Raw genomic sequence first — 10,730 nt, forward strand, 5'->3', positions numbered from 1 at the left:
ATCACCCCAAAACTGATTCAACACAAACTGTTCAAACTGTTCAGGTTAATGTTAGCAAGTCTTAGTAGCATATTTCTTGAGTCTGGTTCACTCTGACTGAATCAAAGAAAGAAATGGTTACTCAAGCATCTGTGCAGGTAGAGTTATCAGGATGCGAAAGGCACTAATCACCTACAGGAAGGGGTGGTGAGTGCTGGAAAAATCATATGCAGGCAGAGCAGTGAAGCAGCAGCTTCAAAGTGAATATTAAACTCTGCATTCATAATCTAGGCAAACCATTACCATTATTAAAGTAAATACCAGCATAGAATGATCATTGACTACTTTGCCTAATCCAGTAAAAATGCTCCCTAACAAGCTTGGCTCTTAAAATGAAGCACAGAGTAAATTGCCATGAAGATTAATTACATTTCCTGCACATTGACTGTAACAAAAGATTTAGCAGATCTTACTGCTAACAGCTCTCATTGTACCCTCATCATTAGTGCAAAATTTGCATCTAATGTTGCTCCTCTGTGCTCTTCTCCTAGGCTGTCTGCAATTATCTGATCAACGAACTGGTTTGGATTTGGCAGGTGAGCGAGTCTAAAATTTATGTTAACTTGTTGTGGCTTCATTTTGCTTAAATTTTGTGGGTTTTTTCTTTTGTGGGGGAAGAGTTTTGCATAAGGATTGTAGATTACAAAACATTTTGTTCACAGCATAACATATTTCGCAAAATTTGTTGAGTTGTAGATGGGGCTGTACCTGGATTGCTGGGGCACAAAGGACCCTGAAAGCTCCATGTTCTCAGCTAAAGGAGCACCTTGTATTGCAGGACTCCAGGGTTTGCAGCTGATCCCATGACTAGGCGGACCAACCCTGAGGCTGTGCCAGATCCCTGGCTGCCCAGATCTCTGCTGTGAAACCCCAAATTGCTAACATGATTTGGGTTTCAACACCCTCCCTAGTACTAGAGCCAGGGCTGAAGAGTCCCAGACTCTGCTGCTGCAGACTCAGGACATGGAACCAGGAAATTGTGGTATACGAACCCAGGGAAGCTGTTTCTAATGAGGTCAATGACAGTGAAGCTGCCCCAGGGATTCTGCAGCAGTGTACCTCAGACATAGGTCGGATCTCAATACTCGTTTATCATTAGTCCAGACTCACTGCCTGCCAGTTTTCGTAATAATATTTAATATTTTCAGTTTTCCTATGTCAGAGGGAAAGCAAGTAATAACCTATTCTAACCACTTCAGGGCTGGATGTGTGTGTGGTAAGATGGGAACAGCCTTTAAGAGTTAACTCAACACTTAAACTAGGAAGACGTGATTGTGGAGTCATGGAACACAGTGCCCACAGTGGTATGTGAAGGTACCTAGCTTTAACACAAAACTCACCCTAAGCATGAAATAATCAGCCAGAAGTCTTTACAGACAAAACTACTTGCAGTTCTTCCAGCCCTTATTATCTTTTCAAGCAGCATCATATGCCTCTAAAGAACAGCAATTTTTAAAGTATATTTTAGTTACAAGTCCTAGTTTAACAGATTCTTTAACAGCACACTTAAAATCAACCAAAAAAGCCAACACAACTTTCCCCCCACCCCCCAAACCAGATCCTTTTCCCTCAAAAGTCATAAGTTTACATATTGGTAAAATACACTAATAGGAGCATTACCTTTGACAGAGCAGTGCTGCTGCTCACCTAAGGATAGTAGTTACGTTTCCCTGCAGGTGCTAGACTGATGTGCAGTAGCTCCAGGAACATATCCATACAGCTGGTTACCAAACCCAATTCTCTCTGAAAAACACAAACATAGCGATGAAGATGAGTGCTTTTAATTTGTTTTGTTATAAAATAGTTCTCTTTTGAGGAGGAATAGGATTACACTGTAAGCAATCCACTCCTTGAATGGCAGTATCATCAACTGAGCTGATGTGTCAAGCCAGCTGGATGGTGGCAGGGGAGCTAGTGAACCTCTGCGGTCAGGGCACCTGCTAGAAAACATACCTTTGTCTGTAAGGAACTGACATTGTGGCAGCACCTCATCATGCATAAGCCAAAAGTGATATTTGGTTGACAGCCTCTGGGAAGCAATGAGGCACAAACTCTTGTCCTTTTGCATACCTATATGGATTTCCTTTTATTATTTAGGACCAGGAACTATGAAAGTCAAACAAAATAGTGAGTGACAAAGAAGATGCTTTTTACTGTCTGCTGTTGTTTAGCAACTTCGTCATTCTTAGCATAATTTGCACCTTCTTTTTCCCCACACTTTAAAAGTCCATAACGGTACATTTTCCATTTCAGCTCCAAAGAAATCAATTTCCTCTCAGTTTGTGAACCATATACTCCACAGGAACTATATTTCTGGGCGATTTGTTGTTATTCCTGGACAATCTGCTGAATGCAAGACATAACAGCACCGACTGAATGCGCTTCTCAGCTGCCGCACAAGCAAGCTCCTCTGTAATAAATGTTGCGAGCTGCTGAGTTGCAGGGCATATAATGGCCCACCTATGGTGCTGAGATTCATGGAAGGGCTGTAAAATTCTGAGGGCAGGAGTTACAGCTCAGGCCTGAGCATGTGCCTGACTTCAGAGAAACTTACAGTCATGGCAAAAGGACACCACCAGAAGGTAATTTTATTTTTTTCTTAAGCAACAATGTTAGCGATGTTGGTCAGTTCTAACTCCCAAGTGAGAACTTACAGTGGGTACAAAACTATGAATAGCCAGGGCAGTCTTGACAGTGGGAAAGCTTAAACATAAAAAATAAAATAATAAATAAGAATGCAGAAAAGATTGCAGTTATATTGGCCAATTGGCTTGTGAAAATATAGCTTGGTTTCTGAAATTTAAAGTGATTGACACCACTTAGCTCCAGCAGGGAAGCTCTAAGAGTGATTTTTATTTAGTGATAGTATTTTAGTAATAACAGCCAATTATATTCCTCAGGCACGCAAATTTTGATTGCCTAGACATACGCTATCTCAGTCTCTGACCTTCTGTGACTATTATACTGCTTGTCCCTCAGGCAAAGGGTTCAAGTCATACTTTGAGACTTTTAAAGACATAAGTAGTATAGTACACACACACACAGGTACACACTCTTCTATACAAATGCTTTATTGAAAATGCTTCTGGGGTGCCCTGTAACAAAACTATAGCAATGTAAAGTTAAAAATAAATTGAGACAAAATGGTATCTATTACAATGCATTATTGTTTTCTATCATTCCAAAGTCTGGTCAGTGTCCAGATGTGAACAGTTAAATTGCTGTCTGTGTATGCTGCAGGCTGTCCAGTTTGAGAAACTACTCTACATAAATGTGGAACTTGATTCAATTCTTGGTTTAAAAAAACTTTGTATGTATTTTAAAATTTCATTTGTGGCTACAGTAGAGTGTAGGAAAAATAAGCATTATTTTTAATATTACAGAAGGACAAAAGCACAGACTTTTACAAAATAAAATAAAATAAAAAAAACCACAAACAAAACCAAACAATACAGTACAGGGACGTTTTACAATGTCTGCAATCGGTACTTTGCAAATCCAGCCTTTGGAACTGAAACTCAGAGAGTGTTAAACTTTCTGCATCCCCTTTCTTCTTCCCTCTCCCCACGTCAATATTCAAATTCTTTACTCAGTAGAAATGATACATGTAGAAAGTTAAAATAGAACAAAAGTGTTTTCTTCTCAGAAAACACATTATTATATATATATATATATTCAGGAGAGATCCTCTTTTCTTTATTTGAATTAATTTACATATGTAAGGCAAAAAAAAAAAAAATGACCCTGTAATTAGAATTGAAAACATTAAGATCCAGCTGCACCATCAGAAGACAATTCCGTTATATTTTGTTATGTTTTCCTTCAGTTTCAAAATAACTGCAGTGTCCATAATGATGCTAGCTTGCTTCACAGCCGTATTCCCGGTGGGGTTGAAAGGGGATCAAAATTTAGGCAATGTATGCACTAGTATGAGAGAAAACCAAAGACAGCACTCACCATTCAAGTGGTGGTTGTTACTCACTATGCAGTAGTTTTTATTATAGATTCTTCAGTGTGTCAGAATAGCTTTGGCCAAATAAGAACTTGCTACGCAGTCTATATCAGCATGAAAGGATATTTAAAGATATAACCACATTTCTATTAGCACTTTAAAAAGCATAGAAATATTGGTATCATGCCATAAAAAGCCTCATGCCTCAGGCAAACAGTAAATTCTTAAGGATGTCTGTAGATGCCCATGGCTGGCAGTACTACAGGCATGGTGGCTCTGAACTCTTCACTACTCTTGCTCTTATGGTCCCTGATTTTTTATGTAGAGCTTCCAAATGTGGAGCATTTGTGATAAGGATAATGGGTAACAAGTTTGTGGCTGTCAGAAGGTAGCATGCAGTGTGGGTCCCAGAGACAACAGGCTAATGCTAATCATTTGCCCACAGATAATTTCCCCATAACCAGCTATACTTGAGTGTCTTAGAATCCTTCATTTAAACCTCTGTTCCTTCCCTGGAATACAGGGTGTTGTTTGTGCTGATACTGCTGTAAAAATGGGTGTTAAACTGGTTGAGCACAGAGTTGCTATGGCCAAAGTGGCTAGAAGGCATGGAATTGGACCACTCTCCCACACCATGACTGGGGATATTGGAGAGTGGAGAGTAGGAATTAAACCCTACCATATTTTGTCCCATTTTGTCAGTGGGTTCAGAGTTGAGTCCCAAAGGCACTGGGCGGCTCCCGGCATTAGAGCTGTTAACATACGCAGTCATACTGGAGAGGAAGTTACTGAGGCAGGGGCTACTGGAAGATGGAGGTGGAGATCCTTTGTCAGGTGAACTGTCAGTCCCAGGTGATGAGTTTTCCAAGATATCCTGATGATCTACGGCTTTGGGGCTGCCACTCAGGGCACTATCCTCTGATTTCTCAGATGCAAGAGTGGCAGCACTAGCCCCAATGTCAGACTTCCTTTTCCTTTTCCTGCGAAAGTTTCCATTGTCAAACATCTTTTCACAGTTTGGGTCCAGGGTCCAGTAGTTCCCTTTTCCTGTCAAAGGGGACAAAAGCACATTTTAAGTTTAAAAATATGCAGAGACAGAAAAGAGTGGTCATCTACAACATTTCTCATTTCTGTCATTTCACAGAAACAAAACAATTGCATGAGCAAAAAACACGTATTTTTTAATCACACGAAAGCAGAATTCTGTGGAATTCAGAAAAAAGTGTAAAGGTTTGGGCTGTATCCTTTAGCCCTGACTCTTCACACAGGTAAAATAACAAGTTGAGCTGCTGGGAGGAGGGTTTGTTCTGTTTTGTTTTTTTGGCGAGAGAAGGAGGTTTTCAGTATAGAACCAGTCCTCTGAATGTGCAGATTCAGTGGGGTAGGATAAAAACAGACTTTTGGCCCTCTTTGGCAGCAGAATTGAATGGCTTCTAAATGTTCCCAATGGTTCTTAACAGCTATTGCTAGAAAACAATAAAGGAACAATCTGACAGCATATCAGCCAAGAGGCTGGGAACAGCAGAGGTGTGATTCCATGCAAAATGCTATTTGAAACAAACAAAAGCAGCCTGCTGTCCTCTTGAGAGAGGAGACTCCTTACAGCCTGCTGGATTTCTTTGACATATCTGAGTTTGTCTTATAGCCTTTCCATTAATTCCCGGTTAAGTTTGACATAAGTCATATGCATTATACCAAATGGGTTTTGAATGTGACTTGCTCAGTTAGCCTACTCCTGTGCTTGCTGAGCCTCGTGCTCAGCACGGTGATCAGTTCTCAGGAGGACCCAGAGCAGCAAAGAACCTCTTTCCTTGCTGGGATTTAATAGCAATGCTGATTCAGACCTCAGTTATGCATAATTGCCTTCTGGGTCAGACGTACAAAAACAGAAGAGCTACTACATGTATGTCCTTATCTAGGGTGTTATTTCTCTTTACAATCTATTAGGCTTTTTAAATTAATCAAGTTTAATTGGGGGTGCTGGGGAAGAGGGGTACAGAGCTATACCTGGATCATCTTCATCTCGGGGCACCTTCTTGAAGCAGTCGTTGAGAGACAGATTGTGCCGAATGGAGTTCTGCCAGCCAGCTTTGCTTTTGTTATAAAACGGGAAGTTGTCAGCCACGTACTGGTAGATCTGGCTGAGAGTCAGCCTCTTCTCAGGTGCTCCGTGGATAGCCATGGCAATAAGTGCAGAGTAGGAGTAAGGTGGTCTAACCAACTTCATAAGCTCTTCTTGGGACGGGAGAGGAAGCCAGCCAAGGTCAGTTCCTCCCAAGCCGTGCATGTTAGGCAAGAGCTGCCTTTGCATCCCATAAGACTGAGGAATGAAGGGACTGGCATTGGATCCTGGGAGATACGGTGGTGGGGTAATGGAAGGTCCATTTAGCCAGAGGTAGGGGTTGGGAGTGGTGTTGTAATCCGTCGTCTCAAAGGTGCTCGGTCGCTGTGGACTAGGGATGTTCTGTGGATGGAAAAAGTTCTCATAGTAGATACTCATCTCTGGAGGTTCTTGGCCAATATTCGGAAACTGTGGGCTGCAGCGTGGCGGAGAGTGTGTTTGTGGATCAAAGGAGCTCATGCTCTAACACAGGCAGCTGATAAGTTATGACACACCTGTGCTAGTGCTTCTTTCCCCAGACAGGTGCATCACCTGTGCCCTTCCCTACCTACTTATGCACCTGTAAATGTTACAGCTTGTGCTGCAGGCTCCACCCCGGAGCCCTGAGTGGCTGCAGATGAGGACGATACCCCTCTCGGAATGCTGGCAGTCCCAGCCAGTCATTGATGTCACATCAACCAAACCTGAAAGTTACAACTGTTTATCTTCTTAAATGAATGAAGGAATTTTCCACTAATGTGATGCACATAAAGAAAGCATAAGGTGCCTTGAAGTTAAAACTCCTCATCAGAGATCCTTCCCTCTCTACCTTTCACAAAGAAGCTTTAGCATTTAGTATTTCTTTTATAAAAGCCATTTTGTGCTGCTGCTAGTAACACCTCAGAATGCAAAAGCCATTGGCACTTATCAATGAAACAGTAGGCATATATATACACACACTTTAAAAAAAAAAAAAGAAAAGAAAAAAAGAAAAGGTCAGACCTCCTTTTCTTTGTGTAATTTTAATTGCAGAGTTGTTTGTACTTCCCCCTAGGCAATCACAGTACTACAGGCAAATTCTGTAACTGGTTACTCACGTGAGTAATCTTACTGATATAAATTAAATTACTCCCTAAAGTAAGGATTAATCTTGTGAGAAAAAAAAAAATTTCAAGCTTAAACATCAAACCTTTCTTTAGAGCTTAAATTGATGAACTGCGATGAGAAATCATTGCTTGCTGCTTCCTCTTTGCTGCAGGATTTGTACAAAGAGTTCTTAAAACCTCTTAAGCAGAATTTCCAAACAGGAAAGAGACAGTGTTCAGCACAGGTCTTTTCAGCTAAATTCCAATAACTTCATTTTTATCTACAGTGGCAGAAGTTGATTCCTTAAAATTAAATAACAAGGAAAAAGCTCTAGCCTTTTTATGACTTGAAAGAACACTTGCTGCCTTGCATGGCACTCTGTACTTTTGAAGGAGGAAAAAGCAGAGCTGCAATCTCATGAGCACCTGTCTCAGAATAAGGAGAGCTCTTCACTGTATGAGAGGCTACACTGTGGTTAAAAGCACAGTTGTGGTTCCTACAGAAGTGATAGTTGTGTATTTTTTTTTAAGGCACATACATTTGGAACTTCTCTCAGCCTTAATAACCCATGCAATTAAAGAAAGGCCTTTAAGATGGCTCTAGTCCTATAATTTCTGCAGTAATAACACGAGTTTTGACCTGTAGATTTGAATTCCTGGCTGTACCAAAGACTTCTTTGCTTTGCCACGCATTCACCAATTCACTTAATCTTTTGTGCTGCAGCACCACTAAGATTTCCCTCTCCCTAAGTATCAGTGACTGACCAATGTCATGCTCATACTGCTGTTGCTTTGAAAGGTATGGAAAAAAATTTCACTGGAAGTACAACTGAAATACTGACCACAGAGTGACAAAGCTAGCCAGTTTGCCAGCACAGAAAAGTGCATCTACAGCTGTTATTGAAAAACTATGATGATTAATAAGCACGCTTGCACCGCACATAAAATCATTTGTACTGCAACTATGGACAAACAAGTTGCTATTTTAATTTGAATGACAGAGTTTGGAGTTTGTAAATGCTAACTAGCCTTAGCATTTACATATTAAACAGACAAAAATTAAGTGGAAAATAGTGGGGCTGGCTTATTTGCAAAGTGACAACCTCTGTGAAAAGGTGACTTGGACAAAAAAAACCTCAAAGAAATAATGAATCATTTTTCAGGAATTAATAATGCAGGTACCTCCCTCCTCAAGAAAGCTATCTGACTTTTTTTTTTTTTCTCCATAAGAATTTGAGTTACAAAAACACAAAAAGCTGTTTGAGCAACATTGCCTACAGCTTCCTACTGAACTAACATATAGACATATATTTTAAATTACATCTGTAGTCCTGCAAATATTAATGTTGCAAATACTGCTAGGAAAAAACCCATTATTTATAGAAGAGTCAACAGAAAAAAACATTTAAGGAATGCTCAAATGAGTAAAAACACTTTTACAATGAACTAAGGCCCAGAATATAGTGTGAAAAGTAAATATAACAAATTTTTGATCCCCTCAACAAATCACATTTTTTGCCAAAAGTTCGCTTGAAAACAAGAAAAACTTGCAAAATTATTACTGCTCAGGGTTTGTTTATTCCAAGAAGTAAAAATTCAGCTCACTGCGTCATGGGCTTTGATGAGTAGCATCTAAATACTTATTCCCTGAGGTGCTGTGCATGCATAGTCACAGTTAAAATACACTGAAGTGGGTGCTGAGTGAATACATGCTTTGAAAATATGCCAGGCTTTACAAAGGAAAAAAAAAAAAAAATACTTCTGCAACCAGAAACTGATTAAAGTTGTAAAACTTCCTCTGCAGATTAAACTTTATGAAGTTTTGGTGCAGTGCATTTTAGCAAGGTCAGCCCCTGGCTGTGGTCTGCAGCTGCCTGGGAACACGTTACTACCAGACCCACCTTGATGTGGCACCTGAGCAAAGTACCACGCAGAACTATGTAAAACCAGGACTGAGGTGAAGAACGGCAAGCAGTGCTTTCAGAGCAGCAGAGTACAAGGACAACTGCAGGCTTCTGCCTATGGAGCACTGGAGTATAAGCAACACCAGTAAAAATGCTACAGTTTGTCAAGTACTGTGGGCACACCTCACTGCTGGAGAATCACTACAACACATGTCCCTGCATAGCATTTCTGGGGCAGATGCTCATAAGCAGGCAAAAGGCCAGCAAGGAAAGAATAAACTTTGTTCCAGCTGTGATTGCTGAGCAGTCAGAACTGGTCAGCACTGGAGTTAATTGAGTCTAGCCAGGAATACTGCCCTGGGGTCCTCACCACTGAGACTCCTGTTCTTGGCAGGGCTGGAAGGAGAAGGTAGCAGTCCTAAAAGGGGAGGAAGGAGAAGGGAAAATGGGAAGGCTTCCGCATAAAGAGGCTGGGAAAAGCTGATATGCTGACGAAGCTATGCTAACAGATTATGTTTAAGTCTGAAAAACTCTAGAAATAAAATGGAGACTAATGCTGGAGTCACAGTTTAGTGATTGTTACTTCCAAATGCAGTGGGTTTGGTGAGGTCTTTCTAGGCAGGATGCATCGTGCTTTTAGCATTTCTTTTTACTACAATACAGCATTGTACAGCCCTGAGCATGCATCTCTACCAGATGGAAACCTGATCAACCACAGATTGTAGTGAAACCAAAAAATGTTGTCAAATCTTGTGTTATATGAATATCCGCTCCCCTCAGTTTCTTAAGTGAAGCTCCAAAATCTGCAAAGTTGAGGCTGAGCCTCTGCAGAACCATTTTTCTCTATACGTTCTTTAGTTCAGGTCCTACATACCCCTCTGCTCCAGCCATCAGTAATATTTCTTCACACTGATTGCCCTTTTACAAAGGAAACCATAATGGTATGAAAACTGGAGTTATTAAAGTTCAAATTAATTCTATTAAAACTGGGCTTCCTCAGCATTTTCACTTACACTCCGAAGTAACCTACACAGTCAGTATTTTTGAAATGCAGTGACTTGGGAGAAGTGTGTACACACCAGCACACAGGAGGAAGCAAAAGCACAGGAGTCAAAAGGTAGAGAATAATACGGGGAGCTCTCTGTACTCTTTTGTAATGTTTTGGCTGAATTACTTGTACCTGCCTCCTTAACTGGATCCTTTGAAATGATAAAGCAAAATAAAGCATGATTACCTGGTAGCCTCACAAACACCTTTAGGTCATCATGCTGTTTCCCAACACGACAATGTTAGAGAACTTAGATCAAAAGCACCATGCCTGCGTAATGCGAAGTACAATATAGTGCAAAGCCATTCAAACAGGTTCAAAATTTTGTTGCAGTAGTAACTTCATCGTGACAGACTTTGTAACATACTGCATATCATTTGTCCCTCACATAGCCAGCATAAATTGGCATAAATTACATAAAGCACTGTGCATCATGTATTTTAGCTAGTTGGTTGGAAATTAAATCGATTGGTTACACTTGATCCAGATCATGATACATATTGCCAGGTAGCCCCACGGTGCAGAGATCTGCTTTTAATGAATATGAAGCCTTAGGCTGCACCATTAACGTTGTGTATAACCCCAATCATGTTGTGTTATC

The 10,730-nt window shown here is 40.6% G+C and overlaps 1 protein-coding gene across 1 annotated transcript; it reads right to left on the reverse strand.

Moving 5' to 3' along the window:
- Positions 1-3,089: 3,089 nt before the first annotated feature.
- On the reverse strand, positions 3,090-7,760 carry FOXI1 (forkhead box I1). The gene is made up of 2 exons (XM_005232368.3): positions 5,999-7,760; positions 3,090-5,038 (listed from the first exon to the last, which is right to left on the reverse strand). Exons 1-2 carry the CDS (start codon positions 6,570-6,572, stop codon positions 4,485-4,487), a joined length of 1,128 nt encoding a protein of 375 aa, XP_005232425.1. The 5' UTR covers positions 6,573-7,760; the 3' UTR covers positions 3,090-4,484.
- Positions 7,761-10,730: the final 2,970 nt, after the last annotated feature.

This window comes from Falco peregrinus, chromosome 8 (assembly GCF_023634155.1).
Source record: "Falco peregrinus isolate bFalPer1 chromosome 8, bFalPer1.pri, whole genome shotgun sequence".
Lineage (NCBI taxonomy): Eukaryota > Metazoa > Chordata > Aves > Falconiformes > Falconidae > Falco > Falco peregrinus.

Bases quoted from the DNA above. Each gene is read 5' to 3' on its own strand.
- FOXI1 (XM_005232368.3), bottom strand. From the start codon at position 6,572: ATGAGCTCCTTTGATCCACAAACACACTCTCCGCCACGCTGCAGCCCA. The intron at 5,039-5,998 runs GTATAGCTCTGT...CCCCTTTGACAG, and splicing joins CCGAGATGAAGATGATCCAG to GAAAAGGGAACTACTGGACC.